Source organism: Notolabrus celidotus, chromosome 5 (genome assembly GCF_009762535.1).
Source record: "Notolabrus celidotus isolate fNotCel1 chromosome 5, fNotCel1.pri, whole genome shotgun sequence".
Classification (NCBI taxonomy): Eukaryota; Metazoa; Chordata; class Actinopteri; order Labriformes; family Labridae; genus Notolabrus; species Notolabrus celidotus.
The window spans coordinates 22,032,920-22,052,027 of NC_048276.1; the positions used below are offsets into that span (position 1 = coordinate 22,032,920).

General features: G+C 38.3%; 2 protein-coding genes across 3 annotated transcripts in view; one reads left to right on the forward strand and one right to left on the reverse strand.

Moving 5' to 3' along the window:
- The window catches only part of LOC117813328 (C2 domain-containing protein 2), a 32,006-nt gene extending 22,240 nt beyond the window's left edge, over window positions 1-9,766 (reverse strand). Inside the window, exons 1-3 of the mRNA XM_034684487.1 lie at window positions 8,650-9,766; window positions 6,027-6,122; window positions 72-191 (exon numbers count right to left, since the gene is read on the reverse strand). Coding sequence (XP_034540378.1) covers window positions 72-191; window positions 6,027-6,122; window positions 8,650-8,925 — 492 coding nt within the window. The 5' untranslated portion in view covers window positions 8,926-9,766. The remainder of the gene's footprint in view (window positions 1-71; window positions 192-6,026; window positions 6,123-8,649) is intronic.
- A 2,696-nt stretch (window positions 9,767-12,462) lies between these two features.
- Window positions 12,463-16,121, forward strand: atg101 (autophagy related 101). Of its 2 annotated transcripts, XM_034684387.1 has the most exons (3): window positions 12,463-12,494; window positions 13,001-13,233; window positions 15,210-16,121. In XM_034684387.1, the coding sequence occupies exons 1-3, from the start codon at window positions 12,482-12,484 to the stop codon at window positions 15,612-15,614; spliced, it is 651 nt and encodes a 216-aa protein (XP_034540278.1). In that variant the 5' UTR covers window positions 12,463-12,481; the 3' UTR covers window positions 15,615-16,121. The 2 variants fall into 2 exon arrangements, with proteins under 2 accessions (XP_034540278.1, XP_034540277.1); XM_034684386.1 differs by having other exon boundaries at window positions 12,491-13,233.
- The last annotated feature ends 2,987 nt before the right edge of the window (window positions 16,122-19,108 follow it).

Sequence of the window (19,108 nt, forward strand, 5' to 3'; positions counted from 1 at the left end):
ATTGTTTCATTTTTCACTGATTCACAACTTGAATAGATTTCTCAGGGAACAAGCAGCTGTAGATCATTTACCTGCAGCTCCAGTGGAGATATACACACTGTGTATTTATGAGGATCTGACAGAGGCGAGGACGTCGGTACTGTGCTGACAGAGAACTGCAGCTGCTCCCCGACAGCACTGCAGGAAGCGGCCTGTTGGGAAGACAAAGTGAGGCATTAGAGCTAGAGCCTGATTGATGTGGGGCATCTGAGAGGGATACACAGATTTGAGACAGGAAACATTCACTGAATACAGATTTAGAGGCTGGTGTATGAGTTGTTTAGAGAAAGACTGAGTAAAGAAGATTTCTATGTGGATTGTGAACTGATATGTGGCTGTGGAGGTCGTGATAAGACTGCTTTCTTCAACAAATAACATTCCTACAGAGTGTCTTAAATTACTACAGGATACAATGACAGCTCATTCTGCTGCAGACTACAGCGGACAACAATGCTAGCATGGATTCAATGATGAAATTCCCTCTTAATGATGCCTTTTTCCCCACCAGCATGATTTTTAAGAGTCGTGACTAGAGGAGTACCTTAACATGCTTCAACTGGAGAGGGCAGCCAGTTTACTTAAAGGCTTACGGATAGGGGTCTCACAGGGTCATGGGATACTGTCAGGAGATTTCTGAGGTGAGAGCAGTTATAGTCTATGTGTGTTTATGTTCCCCCGCAATGATGCAATCTCACACAATGACATGTTTTGACCTACATGGGTTTTACTTACACTATAAGTACAAAGAAGGTACACTGTATTAAGTCTTTTCACTCTGGTGTTGAGCATGCTTCGCACACACTGTCAGAGATACACACGCACAAACACAATCCTGTGGACATGCACATATGAAGAGATGCCAGAGTAAGGGCAATTGTCAAACTTTATCTGTACCGGGACTTGAACCACCAACTATGTTTTTTGGGGTTATTTAAATTCTGAATGCATAAAAGGAGGCCCTTAAAACACTTGTTTCTTCTACTCCTGATTTTTATGATGTAATTATTGTGAATTCTCATATCGCCAGTAACGATTACTTAATGTCAAAGCTTGCTGGGAATGCAGCTTAAATACAAGGGGAATAAATTAAAGTGACGCCAAAAGGATTATACCTGATTGAAAAAAAGTCTGTTGAAATAAGATTGGAATTAATTCACTTCAATAACCTGCAATCAAAAGGAGAAGACGACATCGACCCATCTAAAATATCTCATCTCACACATGCTGCATGGTTAGGAATAATCCCATTCTTTTCTGTTTCCATTATCAGATATTGATCCATAATGATATTTCAATATATCTGTCCATGTGAGACACCTCATAACAAAAGCGAACAGACACGGAGATGCTCCACTTAAGGCACCAACTAACCCTGAAGCAGATGTCCGTTTACATTTAGCTTTTACAAACCTTGAGGACAGAGGAGCCGTACAAAAGCATGGACCCGTTCAAGATGTACAACAAGGAGGTAAAATGTTGTGTAAAGTCAACAAACCTCTGACACCATCCAGCGAGGCATCACCCAGATATACGATCTGGACGACCCCAGAACCCCAATGACGAAGACATTGTGTTCAAGTCACCATCCAGCCCTCTGTACGCCCAGAAAGTAACTCAGGCTGTCACAGCTTTCATATAACAGGATGTACGCCCATGCAGTGGTGTTAAAAATGCTGAACACCAAAGCCTCATTAATAACCACAAACAATGCTAATCCCAAAACTGTCCGCAGAGAAACAGTGTCAACAATCAATCTTTTTAATCAATGAAAAACTCCTTTTCCTCTCTCCCGCTCACACACTCTCACCTCCACCTCCGCCCCCTTTCTGATGCCTTCACTAACTCAACACTGTAGGAATTAGGGGTGCAACGGATCAAAAAACTCACGGTTCGGATCAGATTACGGTTTTGAGTCACAGATCGGATCATTTTTCGGATCAGCAAAAAAAAAAAAAAAAAAAAAGTCAAATATAACTTTGTCCTCCATTTATTTTGTAAAACACTTGTAAACTTTTGCCCATTAAATAAAAACAACAGTCAACTCAAAATTTACTGCGGGCCTAGTCCTGCCTCATTCACGGCATTTCATGGCATGGCAAGTGAAGGAGCAGAGAATCTTCAAAAGTTTCACTCCATTCTTCTTTCATTTGCTGATTTTCACCGTCCACTTTTCTTTGAGCTGCAAACTTGGAACACACCATATCGTTCATTCTAGGGTCCTACAGCTGGCAAAGTGCCAATATGCGAACTGCTCCGTAAACGAAAGTGAAAGTTAAAAATTGCACTCGCAGCATTGGACTCTAAGTGACCCAGTAACAGCCTGTCTGCGTATTGTTGACATGGAGACAAGTCCCGGTAAACACGCGGTGACCCAACCAAAACACAGAGTGAAGGAATAACAGTTCGGGGGCCACAAATAGGCGGCCGGATGTTGTCCGCGGGCCGCGTATTGGCGGCCTCTGGTCTAATGAGTGCGCAAGGGAATTTCATAACGTGGCTCAAGCACATTCAGCATTCACTGTATTTCACAGGGAAACCAAAATGCTCCCATACATATGACAGAACAGATGCAGGAGGGTTTTCATGTTCCTCTGCTCCTTCACTTGCAATGACCACCGCTGCGCTTCACGAGTGAGTGTGGATTCTACATGCGGTCATCACGTGAACACGCGCAACTTTTTTCATCAACCGATCCGCGGACCACGTCCATGCCGATCCGTGGAGAGGCATCCGTACGGATCACGGATCAACGATGATCCGTTGCACCACTAGTAGGAATTAACAACATCTACACCGAACACAACCAACAAAAGGTAGAGCTGTTACAGTATTAATCTGCTCCTCGTGCTCTGTAACATTAACATGTTTTGAAATGACTTCTGCAGAACCAGAAGCAGAGTTAGGGGATTTAATCCCAAAGAAAAACAGCACGTCGGTCATTTGGGAGTATTTCGGGTTTGAGGCTGCAGACGTGCACCAGAAACAGGTACTGTGCAAAACCTGTCACACTAAAGTTGCAACATCCAGCGGAAACACAACCAACTAATACCGGCACTTGGAAATTTCACTGAAGTTTGATTTGAAGAAAATCGTGAATCGAATTGAAAGCGTAATATCTGCCAGAAAAATCGCAATTAGATCTTTTCCTAAAATCGTTCAGCCCTACTGTCTAGTGTCTACCAATTTACCGGTGAGATATATCTTAAAGATGTTGATATGGATGATTTCAATTTAAATCAGTGATTATAGCATCGTGGAGAATTAACTTGGCATATCAGTACATGCTAATGTTTAATTACAATCCTACTAGTTCTGCAAAGTTGCACAAAAGTAACTCAAACTAAGAGGAAAACTACAATCTGTAGTGAGCTGTCAGGTGCTGTATGTCTATGCATGAGTAAACAAAAGCTATTGTGTGTTTTGAGTACTTCACAAGAAATACTTGGTACAAACCGAGGAAAATAAAACATATCTGCTCACAACGCTGACTTTTTCTATAACAGATCCAAAGCAGTGAAATATTTACCCGAGGAGAAGCTCGCACTGAACTGAACTGTGAAAAGTGAAAAACATGTGCACCGCCTTCCTAAGGCATTATCAGCACATTCAATCATCTGCAAGTACAATAAATCACCTTCAGTGCACAGGAATGAGTCTGTAAGAGAGAACACTAACACACAATGCTGAAGTGTCTCTAACCACAAACATATTCATCCTCTGCATTCACTGGAGCAGCGTCAGGGAGTGTGTTTGTCTCACTGGGTATTAGATGGCTGAAGGGGAAAACCTTAACATAAACAAAGGTGCTGGTGCATTCCAGTCTGCCTGCTTCTTCTCAGTGCTGAGCTTGACAGCTATGTAAGCCTCTTAAAGCACACACACACATCTCAACACACACACACGTTCCCAGCACGAGGGTAAAAAATAAGCCTCTGTTCATTAAACCCTGTGCTCTCCACAACAGAGCACCTGGTATTTTGGTCCATATCATGTTGATCACAATGAAAAGGCTGAGTGTGCAACGGGGAGCAGTGCACAGCCAACGAGGACGGCAACACAGCGAGTGATTTATCCCTCTTTGACCTCTCTGAAACTAAATAAAAGACCTGTGATGCCAGTTTGTTTCTCTAACTCTGCAGCAGGCTGGCACTTAACTCACAGGGTTGATTAAAAAAAAAAAGCATCATCTGAGTGATTATGGGATTTTTTGAAGCAGATGTGTTGCTTGTAATCTTTAACAAGTATACTGACACACAGAGTCTAAGCAGATTAATTTGACAAATCAAATTAAATGCGGGGAAATGTCTGTACCAAAGCAAGCGAGCTAATGAGTCAGTGCTTGTCTACTGCTGGCTGAATGTAGCATTGGTTGTAGGGAAGTTTCCTCTGCACTGGATTGGGGAAAGGGAGATTGATTTGTGGGGAGGACTTTGTCAACAAGGAAATTACAAATCTATACATCCCTGCTGCTTATACTCCAGATGAGTGATGAAGCTGCCATGGAGAACAAAATATATGTGACTCTTGGAAGAGGCAGACTGCACCAGAGCTGAGTACAACTGATCTAGATGTTTTTATTGACCAATAAAAACAACTGGCATAAACAAAGTAGTGCAGAAGATTAATTATGGTACTCTCTTGGGATGCAAGATATCATCAGCACGTTATCGGTATCGGCCGATATTGGTTTTTAAATTAACTATCAGATATCGGCCAACACGCCGATATCCACCGATATAATGAACCAATAAAATAATGGGCTACTGCACACATGTTGGGCTCATGTTTTTAGTTAAATTTGAATTTAAGCAGCAGTCTGTAAGGTACATGTAGCTGAATAATTTAGGCACATTTACTGTCAAAGAGTAAACCATTTTATTTCATTTGGGTTTAATTGCTGTACAGTGCACAGTTCACCTGTTCCCTGTGAACAGAGGTTAGGTTTACTTACTATGTCAAATGTAAAATTGGCCAAATTTGCCCTGGTTGAGGGTTTGTTATGATTGTCTCAGAGAGAGCATCATCAAAGTTTTAAGTAGGATGTCTCTTTTTGTGTGAATTTTGTTTGAAAGCAATTGTCATAAATAAATATGCAGTTTTAAGTATTGAGTATTTTTCTTATTTTGCACAAGAAATTAATATTACATCACAAACTTGATAAGAGTATCACCATAATACTGTACGCTAATTCCAATACAGAAGAGAATTGATGATCTCTGCAATTAGGTGTGCGGAAAAAAAATATCGATATCGGTAATCGGCTAAATGAGTTGTAAAATATCGGCATATTGGCAAAAAATCCAATATCGTGCATCATTAGTACTCTCATGAACGTGGTGATATGGATAAGAGCTGTAAACACGTCATAGAAAGCAATCAAAATGCAATCAATAGAAAAAAGAATGCATTCACACTCTGCGTACAAACTTTAACCAATCACAATCATCCGCAGTTGCACGTCAACAACCTCAGGGTTAATTGCTGTGAGTGTGGTGTCAATTGTAAGGTTTGCCAGCTTCATGGGTGAGGAAGATGAGAGGAGCAAAAAATGTGTGGTTGGTGAGACTTTTCAGCACTTCTGCTATTGGGAGTTATTATGCAATTCAGGGGGGACGATGTTATGAACATGGGAACAGTATAAAACACACTAAACCCCAGAGAGACACAGGATCTGTGAGTCAACAGCTAATACTTAAAATGTAATACCTTCAGATTTATGATGTGTTTCAAGTATTAAGGCATTTTGCTGTAAAGGAAAAGCTACTCACAGGTTTGAGACCCCAAGTCCCTTATTTAATGTAAGTTGACGCCGTGTTGAAATGTGAGCGGGTCAAGCAGCTTTAGTGAAAACAGCCTCTTCCTCTAAATGTCTGTCTTGTTATGGAAACTGACTCAAGGATTAACTTCTTCAACTGGAGCATTAATGTCATAAAAAAACTGACCGTCTCTGTATCTGTATTATGAATGACGTTACGTTCAGTGTGTACCTTGTTCCTGGCAGACTTCTGAAAGCTGGACACTTTGCTGACGACGAGCTCTGAAGCTTCCACATCATCTTCTTTAAACGTCAACACAACGGGACCCTGAAGAGGAAGAAGACAGACACATTCATATACAAGGGAAAGAATAACTATTACACAACTCAAAGAGTGGCTGCCAATAAGTGAGCAATGATCTATCATATTGGCAACACTAATGCAGATGTTCAGACTTGAAAATTCCAGGGAAGAGAGAAATACGTGCAGATGGGTTAGATGTCTGCAGAAGAATGTGCTGTTGAGTGGAGATACAAAAGAAAAATGATCTTGTGGGTGTGAAAGTTTGATCTGCATGATGTGGGACTGAACACCAGTTTCACACTGAATCAGCTTCTATCTTCTTAGATTCGTTTGCATATTGTATTAGCTGGCCTCGCAGATAATAAAAAGATTACTGCAGTGAGATGTAGCTCTGTTACAACCAGACCTCGGGTCTTAATATTTCTGTGTATTATTTATTTGGTGATGAGACTAAACTTAACATGACTAAACTTAACTCTGCTGCTGACTCACTGAAAGATCTATTAAAATGATTTCCTTCTATTAGTTGCTTTTCAAGCTGATTTGAAAAACTCTATTCTCTAATGCAAGGGTTCCCAAAGTGTGGGGCGGGACTCCCTGGGGGGTCGTGAGACACGAATGGGGCGTCATGAGATATCTTTCAGAATGTTTTTTTTTAAGTTATCTAAAAATATGTATTATTATTATTATTTATTTTAGTTTATTTACCTTGTTTTCTTATGTTTATCTTCCTTTGGTTTGTACTTTTAATTATGATTATTCCTTTATTATCATTACTATATTAGTATTTTTTGTATTTATTTACCTTTTCTTCTCTTTGTTGGTTTTGTATTACTTACATACAATTTGTTAACTTGTGGTGAACAAAGAAATACTGAAAAACTGCAAGTTTAAGTTATCTAAAAATATTAAATTTTACCCATTATAGTAAAAAATATCGACAAAAATTGTAGCTAAACTTGAAATAAAACCTTGAAAATAGAAAATGTAATGAGTTTGCTGCCTTTTTTGCCAGATGACTCCTACGTTTAGGATAAATGAACAGTTAACTATCAAAAGCATCAGCAGTAGGTTAATTCATAAAGGCACAGGAAACACAGACACATGCTCATATAGATAGGCTAATTTTCTGCAGACCAGCTAAATGAAGCCACATTAAATCACTTCAAGGGGCAGGGGGTCGCGAGTCTTTGGCACCTATATTTTGGTGGTAACGGCCCGTAAAGTTTGGGAACCCCTGCTCTAATGAAGGTACGGGATGTTTATATATGTGTATATGTACATTTCTGTATCTGAATGTGTTAGGGATATATGAGCTGAGTTAATATAATTGTTATTGTCTGTGTTATACAGAGGTCCTGTAACATCCCTAACATTAGTGTGTCTCATAGGAACCAAGGGGCAGCAGCCCTTTGTGTTCTGTTCTCTACATGTATACAAGAGATTGAACTTGCAAGTCAAGATATGATACAACAATCCCATCTGTACAGTGGCCCTGAAGTGCAAAACACAACAACAAAAAGGAAAAACACAAGAAAAATCAGGAAACAAAACGTGATAGCTTCTGGACAGTGCACTCATCCAATCAGCAACGACCCTGCCTATTCTTTCAGTTAGAAGTTAATGCTGTGCTTTGTGATTTGTTGTGGTTTTCCTTTTTGCTGTTGTGTTTGGCACTTCAGGGCCACCATACATACACATACCCTGTATTCCCTATATAACTGTCTTACCTATATAATGAGAGTGATTGAAACGGTTTTAAAATGTGAACACTTTGAAAGGGGCATGGGTTGGCTAGTATGAATTTGTGTTCATGTGTATGACACTTGTTTTACTGTGTTTAAATATTCTTATTTGTTCTGAGTTTAAATGTTCAAGCAATGTTATTTGTTACTGAAATATCACGATTTGAAGGCAGCAGTATGATATATTTCTGCTTCATATTTTGTTCCACCCCAATGTTTCTTTTGTGAAAATAGTTTGTTTTCTCAAGTCTGTCACTGTGTCAATCGTGTAAAAATTATATAAAATAATTATTCTAATCATTATTATTTTAATCATTGCTTTAACATATGTTTATCTTATTCACTTATTTATTTATCTATCTATTTCTTGTATTCACCTGATCTTGTTAACGCTACCTTATTTTAAACTTTTCTTTCCACTCTTACTTATTTTATTAATTTTACAGTATAGATTTTTTTTTTATAAGTATTTTATTTAGAATCCTGCCTTTTATAATTTTACCATTGCTGTTGTGTTCTGTCTCTGTTTTTCTGTGAAGCACTTTGGGCTGCATGTTTTTATGTATGAAAGGTGCTGTATAAATACAGTTGAGTTGAGTTAAAAACCATATTGTCAAAAGTAGAAATTGTGACCAATGTGTAAAGCTGAGAAGAGATTTGATTGAAGTAGCCTGGTCTAAAGTAGCTGAAGTCTAAGTGAGAGCACAGATGAGGGGATATTCCCACATCTGAAGGCAAGGTGCACAGTCTTTATTGAAATCACCTGCCTGCCTCAGAGCAGTACTCATTGTGATCATGAGACTTACCCCACGTTTCCTCGACTCGTCATTCAGAGCCCTGCACCAGGCTCCTCTCCACTCACTCTTCCAGCTTTTCAGTGACAGCGCCCATCCCAGCAGAGAGGCGGCTTCCTCCTGCGCCGCATTGTCCTCTGCCGCTCTCTGCTTATTTCCGACCCCACTTTGCTGGAAATACTGCACGAAGTACAGCACTAAAGTGACGAGGGATGCAATGAAAAGCGTGACCATGCACAGCCACTGCGGATCCTCCACACCGAAATATGAACTTTCCAAGTCAGACATTCTTTGCAGATGATGATCACAGCTTTACACACCTCCTCTGAGAAATCACCTGGCTACCTCATAGTATGTATTCGTTCAGGGCACGGCTAAATTAATAAAAGCAATCTACCACAGCAGATATTTGCACAGATCTCAACCCCCAATCCAAACTATGTTTGTTTTTATCCATGATGCAGGTCCCCACTGCAGCTTTTACGAGCCATACGTATCATGTTACAAAAGTTGGTAAAAGGGACTTAAACCATTGTCAAAAATCCAAGGTAACCTCCTGCTTCAAATGAACCTGCAGAGCAGGGCACCCTCCTCCCCTCATTGAATATGCCTGTTAGCTTAGTGAGCTAATCTTCGCCACGGTTCGCTTAACTAGCTGTTCCTCATTACCTACGGAGCCGCCAAAGTTTCCCAAATTAAATATTTCCAGCGTCTGCGGTTAAACTCCGTCAATTGATATCCAGTATGTTGAATAAGAGTCCCGGGAAGACATCCTGGAAGTGGAGAGTGCAGTCCTTGCCGCTGGACTTGGCTCGCGGCTCACTCTGACTGTACAAAGTTGCCTTCTGGAAACGGATATGTGGCACAAACTGTATCTCCCAGAATGCACCGCGACGAAGGCGATAGTTTGTTGTCGGTAGTTGGTTACGCAAACCTTGACGAAACTCTCCAACAGAGGCTGAAATATGATCCTTAGTGGAGGGGTTCTTCAGAAGTAATGTTCTGTTTCATAATAGACAAGGAATATCCCACTGATATAACAGAACATTAAAAATATTACTTGAAACGGTTGTTTTGAACTCAACCACTTGCCGTAGAAAGTCAATTTTCGATCTCGTGGCATTCATGTGATGTTAAAAAAATCGGAAAAACGAGTTCCCAAAGTGAACGCCCCCTACCAGATGGCAATATAAACCCACAATAGATAAATGTTATTATAAGTAAGTGAGTAGGTAAGGAAGATAGGAAAGTTTTTCAAGCACCTTTCGAGGGAAGACGTCACAAAATGCTTCATAATAGCATGAGCTCCAGTAGCTGTTAGCTATTAGCTAGTCCTGCAAGTATCAATTCAAAAGTATTTTGTAGTTTTGTCTATCTTTTCTGCACTTCATAGGATAAGATAAGATAAGATATACTTTATTTGTGTCCCGTTGGGGGAAATTCTTTTCTTACAGCAGCTTACAACACGGGACAGGGGAATACAACAATATACTAACATAGTTAAAAAATATATTAACAATAATAATAGCAATGACAAAGGTAAAATATAAAAGGTAAAAGGACAAAGGTAAAAAATATAATATAATAAAATAAAATAGAATAAAATAAAATAAAGTAAAAATAAAATATGGCAACTATTACAGATATATACACACTATGTACACTTCTATCAGATAATAGATAAGGTAAGTTATTGCACGATAAAAATTGCACCAGGTTATTTAAAAACAAACATACACAGTATGAAGAACAGTGCGATTCAGATGGATACAGTAGTTATTTGTGAATGTGCCAAGTCACATAGTAACTTCCATGTAGTGTAATGAAAGATGAGAACAGATGATTAACGGGACACAGCAGTGCTGGTGTTAAAAAGTCTGATTGCAGATGGGATGAAGGACCTGTGGTAGTGCTCCGTCCTGCAGGGTGGGGTTCTCAGTCTGCTGCTGAAGGAGCTGCTCAGGGACCCCACAGTCTCATGCAGGGGGTGAGAGGGATTGTCCATGATGGATGTCAGCTTGGCTAACATCCATATCTTTCAGCAATGCCTCCAAAAATAAGTAATGCAACATGATACAATTTTTAATGCATATTTACTAACACATAGTCTCTCCACTTTCCTAACTTATAAATAGATATTCTGTTCTTTTGTGTTTTTTTGGGGTTTTTTTTACTTTCCCTTCTTTTCTTTTCATCAGTGTTTTAAATATTACTCCCTCTTATTAATCTTTTTTTTTGTTTTGTATGTAGATATTCTGTTTCTACATTGATACTTGTCTTACATGTCTTTGTGTTGATTATTTTCTATGGAGGACCACTCGACAAGCCTGTTTTTTTGGCTCCTCCTGCACATAACATGTTAGTGGTTAATTTTATTATTGAATTTTACCTGTCATATCTTGGCTCGTGTTACTGAACATGCAATGTTTGTTTTGTTCGTTTATATGTGCAATAAATAAATAAATAATAAAAGGCTTCAAGGGCATTATAGAAGACTGTTATGTCCAGAGTAGCTCAGGGAAATTATTAAAATAATGTCTTTAGCTGCTTTTAAAATGTATTGTTTTCCTACTAACCCTGTTTTCATAATATAATATTTTGTTGTAATCGTTAACTCCAGTTCACATAATAATATCATTGGAGCTGACATTTTTTAGAATAGATTATAAGATTATTTTATTGTTTTTTAAATCTCTTAATGGTTTTGGCCCTTCTTATTTATCGGATTTGCTTTTATCATATGAGCCAGTGAGAGCCCTCAGGTCTTCGGGTAGTGGACTTTTAATTGTACCAAAGGTAAGAACTAAGACCCACGGTGAAGCAGCTTTTTATTATCACGGCCCATGCCAGGGGAACACCCTACCTGAAGATTTGAGGGCTGCACAGAGCATAAATATTTTAAAAAGCAAACTCAAGACCTACCTTTTTAGTCTAGCTTTTAACTGAGTTTCATTCTTATAATAATAATAATAATAATAATAATAATAATAATAATAACAATAATAATAACAATAATAACACTTTTTATTTATATAGCGCTTTTAAGGAACTCAAAGACAATGTACAGCTGTTAAAATCAATACAAGCAACGAACAAGGAACACAGATTAAACAAAACAAAACAACAATACAATCATAAATTAAAAGCTAACTTAAAAAAGGTGAGTTTTTAAAAGAGATTTGAATTCTTAACAGTTTTATTTATTTATGTATTATCTAGTTGAAATTTTTGTCACTTTTATTCTACTTTATTTATTCGTGTACTTATTTATTTATTCAAGTATAGCATCTTATTTTGTTTTAATGGTTGAATATTTTAGTGTTTTATTATCTTAGAAATGTATTTCATTTTGGTGATTTTTATTTCCTGAGTTGAGTTTCGACATCTTATTTTACCTCCAGTGTTTCCTCATTAAGATATTATGAGAGCGTTTCCTCAGTTCGCTCAGCAACTTATTTTTTATTTTTTATTTTATTTTCATTACTATTGTTGCATATATTGTGTTCTTAACCTTAGGATTGTGGGTTTGGGTTTTGGATCTTTTTCTTAGTTTATTTTATTTTAGGTGTTTTTTTATGTATAGCACTTTGTGTTACAATGCCATTGTATGAAAAGCGCTTTATGAATAAAGTCTGATTGAGTCTGATTGATTGTAAAACATGGTATTTTATCTTATCATCATCTTATCAAACGTGTGAACACAGTGAAGTTGGAAGAAAGATCTCCCAGCTTCAGAACTTCCGAGCATCCACTGAATCCCTCAACACAGCGTTACTGTGTAACCATAGAACGTTGCTTTCTGGTACGGGGTAATGGTGAAGAACTACATCTCCCAGAATGCACCATGAAAAATGCGGGTATGTTTTTGTCTGGTGTAGTGATAAAAACGGCGTTTTTCTGAATGTAGGCTACAGTATGATACTTAAAAGAGTCCCTTAAATCAATAAGTAATAGGATTTGTGCTAAAGGCGACAAGAAAGGACAGAAGTTAAAAAAGAAAGCACTAAAGAGAGGTGTTTTGATCTTCAACGCTTGCCGTAGGTTGTCCGCATTACCACATCTTCCTGTCCCAAACACTTTAGCTTGCTTGTTAGCTACTCCTTGGAACAATGTCTCTGAACGTACTCCGTGTAGTTTGCCTTTGGAGGTAGGGTATGGTTTGTGATTACAATATATGTAGTATTTTTTAAAGACTTGAACACCCAGTGGATTAGGCCCCACCCCCGTCCAGAGGTAAACAAACGACATACTCGTCACCTAACATAATCGAGGTGGCCCAAAGCAGCCATCATCACCCTGCTCGCGTCGTCGCCCTGTAAATGTAAATAATTATTATTTATCGCCATGAATTGCCGCTCTGAAGTGCTGGAGGTGACGGTGGAGGCGAGACAGGTAGAGGAGTCCATACTGTCTCTGCTTCACACCATCTTACTGCATCGAAGCACGGGCAAGTTTCACTACAAGAAGGAGGGCACCTACTCCATTGGTACCGTGGGGACACAGGACATCGACTGCGACTTCATCGACTTCAGCTTCGTCAGGGTGTCATCAGAAGAGCTGGACAGGGTGATCAGGAAAGCTGTGGCTGAATTCAAGGTAATTGTTGTTTTTCAGGTCGTGATTGTTGACTGTAATGCAGGGGCAGGCCTGCAATTTGACGGTTTATTATACATGTAAGCTTACACAGACTTCAGATAGCTTATAATGATGCTATGAAAACACCACTTAAGTGACCTAGATAGATGGAGATGTGCAGGTGGAATCTTTAAGAGTCAACACTACTCGCTGTTTGAAGGATTGAAATGTATGACTTTATTCGTGTGCTATTGGATGATACTCGTCTTGATGATGGCTGATGATGAAGCCATATCCGCTAACCAGTGGTGGACAAAGTACACAGCTTCATTACTTAAGTCAAGGTATAGATACTCCAGGTCAAATGTTGCTCCAATACAAGTGAAAGTTGCTCTGTCAAATTATTACTTGAGTTAATGTACTGAAGTACTTGCTTTTAAAAGTACTGAAGAATTCAAAGTACTTCTTAAAATATCTCAAAATTTTGTATTTTCACAAAGCATGATGTCAGTCAAGAATACATAGATGTACATTCTGTTACATCATGTTTATCTAGAAACCATTACTTGAAATCTCTAAAAACTATACCATGGAATAAAAACAGACACCAAGTTACTCCAAGCACAGACAACTTAGTTTGAAACGTACATCTGGAATGAAACAAATTTTACGTAGCTCAACACACTTTCTCATTTTGGACAGTGAATGTTTGTATGTTTGGGCAGAGTGGGAAACAGTGTTAACATTCAAACATTACGCATCATTCTTCATTTCAAAAACCTCTAACATGGGCTGAAGATATGGCCATGGGTGCTCAGGTGGAGAATTATAGCCATCATTACCACCTCTAAATAAACTGCCTGATCTGAGTGAAATCTGCTCTGTGTTTGCTCCACGTTCAACCGCGGAGGCGCATGATATACAGGTATGACTAAACCACTGAGACAAACAGAACTACACAAACACATTTTACTGTCTTAGGGATCAGATTTCAGAAAAGAGAAGGAAATTCATGAGCTGGCTTCAAAGCAAAAGTAGTGAGTAACTAGAGCAGAGATAGAAATGTTGTGGAGTAAACAGTAAAATAATTTTCTCCTGAATGTAGTGGAGTAAAAGTCATAAGTATCCTTCAAAAATAATACTCAAATAAAGTACAGATATTCAAAAAAATTACTTAAGTACTGTACTCAAGTAGATTTACTTTGTTACTGTCAACCACTGCCATTTACAGCATTGATTCAATGATGGTGAGCTATTAACCTCATGTTTAAGCCCAGGGGTTCCCAAACTTTTTAGTCCAGGACCCCCAGAATAACAGTGCCAGAGACTGGTGACCCTCACTATCCGGAGGTGGTTAAATGTTGTTCACAGCCACACACAATAACTAAAGGACCAATCCAAAAACCTATATATTTCTTGGTAATCTAAATAATTTTCTCAGGGGTTATGTGGCAACAAAATAAAGAAGAAAACTGATGAATTTTTTATTTACGTGGTTTTATCTAAAATTTAGCAGCAATTTACATATTCTCACAATTATGGATAAAATATGACATTTTAGATCATTCTAAGTATGTTTTTGGGAAGGCCCCTTTTTGGAGCCTTTGAATATGGTGCAATTATTACAGCAAAGATAAATACAATTAAAATATGCAACTATTGATAAAAACAGAATCTAAATCAGCTTTTTATGTTGTTGTTTTTAACATCGCTATCAGTACTGGCCCTGATTTTCTCGTTCAGTTCATCCCTAAAATGTGTTGTCAGGTTGATGCCTCTGAAAAGGAAATAGTCCCAGCTGAATCATAGATTGGTGGTAACACTACAAAGTACCATTTGCACATCTTGAAATATTGGTATTGCATCTTTCAAGCATATTAATACAACCTTGCATTTTAAACCATGAATTTGATTGTGTGTTTTTTCCTTGTGATATCCTGTCTTACATGTGCACCTTAAGTCTGTCATAACATCTGATTGCCATTCTGATATTGTAGGATGCTTTGAGCAACTCCGGCAGCGATGGCATGGGACAAATCTCCCTGGAGTTTTACCAGAAGAAGAAGTCTCGCTGGCCCTTTTCTGATGAGTGTATCCCCTGGGAAGTGTGGAGCATCAAGGTGAACGTAGTGAACCTGGCTAATGAGCAGGAGAGGCAGATCTGCAGGGAGAAAGTGGGCGAGAAGCTTGGCGAGAAAGTCATCAACGTGGTCGAGGTCATTAACCGACACGAATACCTGCCAAAGATGCCCACTCAGTCTGAAGTGGACAATGTGTTTGACACCAGTCTCAAAGATGTCCAGCCTTATCTTTACAAAATCACATTTCAGATCACTGACTCTCTGGGCACGTCTGTGAGCACAACGATGAGAAGGCTGATTAAGGACACTCTAGCACTGTGAGGATGCTTGAGGACAGAAAGAAAAAATATCTGGATGATTCATAACTGCATCTTTAGTCATGCAGTCTCTTTTTTAAGCTCAGAAACATGTAAGAAACACAGCCGTGACTAACTGATCTGTTGCCTCTGTGATATCTGTTCTGTGGTTCTGTTATTGCTTGTACCTGCTGTCTTGATTATATAATGATCATTTTTAGAAGTATGTTGTTTTTGCAACTTTCTTTTTAAAAAGTAACTTTTCCTTCAGCCATGTGGGAATGCAACTCTGACACAGAAGCAAATTTATCACTTTATTTCATAAATCTTTGAAAGTTGTGTTGCTGATTCCAACTATGTCATTTCTTGTTCATCCTTTGGTGAAATCATTGTAACGGATGGTTATTTTGTCAGCCACCACAGCTTCTTCAAACTAAACCTTGACACCATTATAATGATAGTTGGAAAACTGTTGTCACAGGGACTCACAGGACCGTGTAAGAAAAATAAATCTCATTTCTTTTAACGCTAATGCTGTGGATGAGTATGAGAACACATTTCCTCGACTTCCTCTTTGCTCACACATTCGCGGTGAGAGTGTGACCTTACAAGCGAGCAGGACAGGATTTCCAGTTTCCCAATTTTCCAAATTAAAGCAAACTCCTCCCCGGTTCACTCCTGAGTTTCCAACTAGAACTTGTCACCGCGGCCCTCATTGTGAACTCCCCACGCCCCCCCCTAGCTCAGGGGTGTCTGCCAACAGGATGAATGTGTTCGTTTTTACATACCTCAGGACCGCAAGCAGATACACAGGCAAGCACGTATCTGACACAGCTCTCATTTGGATGACTGTCTCTTTACTGGTGTGTAAAAGAAAGATTACGCAATGCTGGGAAGCAGTTGGACTGAGCTTCACTCTGAAAAGGAAAAAATGGAAAAGTAAGTTTCCACATGTAGGATAGGTCTGCAACAGAGCATTTGGGGGAGAACTGTAGCACAATATTTTTGTCTTAAATCTTATAAGACCCCCTCTTCTAATGTTCGTGTACAACTATATAACTTATTTTAGCTTTGGAAGACTCCTGTCATGTGCGGTTAGAGCACAAGCAGAGTTCATGCAGGTAGGTTTGTCAAAAGGAAGATATGCTGTCAAATCGTTTCTTATGGATAAACTGATTTGTTGGACTTTGAACTAGCTTTTAAAAACGCATGTTCAGTGTATCAGTGTATTTGATGAATTGATTGCTGTTGGGATGTGCAGAGATTTAAACAAATGAAGAGTTCATTCCCAAAAACAGGTTACTCACTTTTAAAAAATTCAAAACAATATTTCAAAAAACATTTTTTTTCTATTACTAGCTTTAGGTATTATCAATCAATTGAAGTCGGTGGCTTTTACTAAGTCAAAATGCCATTACTAATTAGCTATATCTTAAAAATGTAACTTTATTAAAAAATTATATTAAAAGGAAATGTTTTTTGAAAATTGATAAAAACAGAGATATCTGTTTTTGCAAATGAACTCTTCAAATCTAAAATGATCCACTAGGATATTGAAGTAGGCTTTCGATTAAAAACTTATCTTTACAAGAAATGTTTATGGGAGGGTCTAACATTAAAATGAAGTTGCCATACAATACATGTAATGTGAACACTGCACAGAGGTAAATCTTTTAAGTGCTGAGGCAAGATGCCAAAGTCAAAAAAGCATTGTTCTGTTATAGAGAAGGACACATACGTTTGGACAGTGAATATGTTATATAAGCATAGACTGTATAATAAAGTATCAGTAAAAATGTAACCAGGCTAGTGTAAAAACAAGTAAAGTGGCACCAAACAAGCTGACAGAGAGTTAGGGATCGTTCACACCAGGTATATTTTGTGATCTGATCACAAGTTAATAGCTTTGACTGAGTGTTAACACAATGCACACTTTGCATGTATCTCTTAAGGTGATCATCTCTTACCTTTCTGCAAATAAGAGCCCTGTTCACCTTCATTAGACTTGAAAAAACAACGTGACATTACAACAGCTGTGATGCCAGGAGAGGAAGATGGCTGCACTTGTGGAGAGGGAGGGAGGGAGGGAGGGAGGGAGAGAGGAGTGGGAGATCATGACATGATATAAAAATGTTGGATCATGACAGGCTAAATGGTCGGCATGATTAAAACTGATTCATGTTATAGCATATCTGTATTTTCACTGTGATACATCATTACTTACCTCATAATGATGCATTTACTGATCAGGCCAATAAAAGCAGGAAGAGACTTTGATAATGTATTAAAGCAGGCTGAATAAGGTAATACAGGACAGATCCCATGGCTAACTGAGGAAACACTAGAGCATGACAAACACCCATCTTATATCCAATCATCTCCTCTCTAATCTGTATCTTCACTGTTTAACTTTAAACTCTGACCAACCTTTCTTTGATCACATCTGACTGGTACCTTTTCCTCGTTAGAACAAGTCACATGTTTTAAATAACATGCATTCTGCCTTACTGAATAAACATGGACACTTGCGGTGGCCCTGAAGGACAAAACAAATTTACAAAAGATGAAACACTTTTACAAAGTTGGAGACAAATTTACATTTTGGAATTTTTTTTACATTTTATAAAACAAAGTTACATCAGCAAAACAGTTTTACCAAGGCCCAAACAAATTTACATTTAAGAAAACAAATTTACCAAAGATGAAACACTTTTACTATTTCTGAAACAAATTAACATTTCATTTTTACGGAAAGGGAATGTACTAAAGTGATCCGGAAGTGATGGAGGGAGTGAGGGGTCATTGAGTTTGTTTTTGATGGAGAGAAACCAAACGGAGATGGACATGGTTTACATATTAAGACATCCTCGGGTCTCAGAGAGAGGTGTCAGACCTCATTTGAAAAAGTATGTCTCTGGAAAAGCTTCGTCATATCTCCACAAAACTTTCATCATGTGTCAGAATTCAGATGAAATGGCATCAGACCACATAGCCTCAGGCTAAATGGAGCCCGGCTAAAAGGAGTCAGACACGGTAAAAGTGTTTCATCTTTGGTAAATTTGTTTTCTTAAATGTAAATTTGTTTTGGCCTTTGTAAAAGTGTTTTGCTGATGTCATTTTGTTTTATAAAATGTAAAAATGTTTTCCAAAATGTAAATTTGTCTCCAACTTTGTAAGTGTTTCACCTTCTGTAAATTTGATTTGTCCTTCAGGGCCACCGTAGACACTATACATCTTTGTTTTCATATGCACCTCACTGTGTTGCATAAATTATGTATTCACATGTCAGAATGGCATGAAAGGTACATTTAAATCAGAGAGATATTAAATCAGTCATGTATGAGGAGCTGGTGGTGTATTACTCCATGCATCACCTCTGAAGTAAAGGCTGTCCAATCACCCAGGATGGATGTGAATAGCCTCTCACTGAAAGTTCTACATATGTAGTTGAATAAAGTCTAAGATTTAAGTTTCTGTCATATTTTTCTGCTTAAAAATAAAATCTGAAACGACACATGG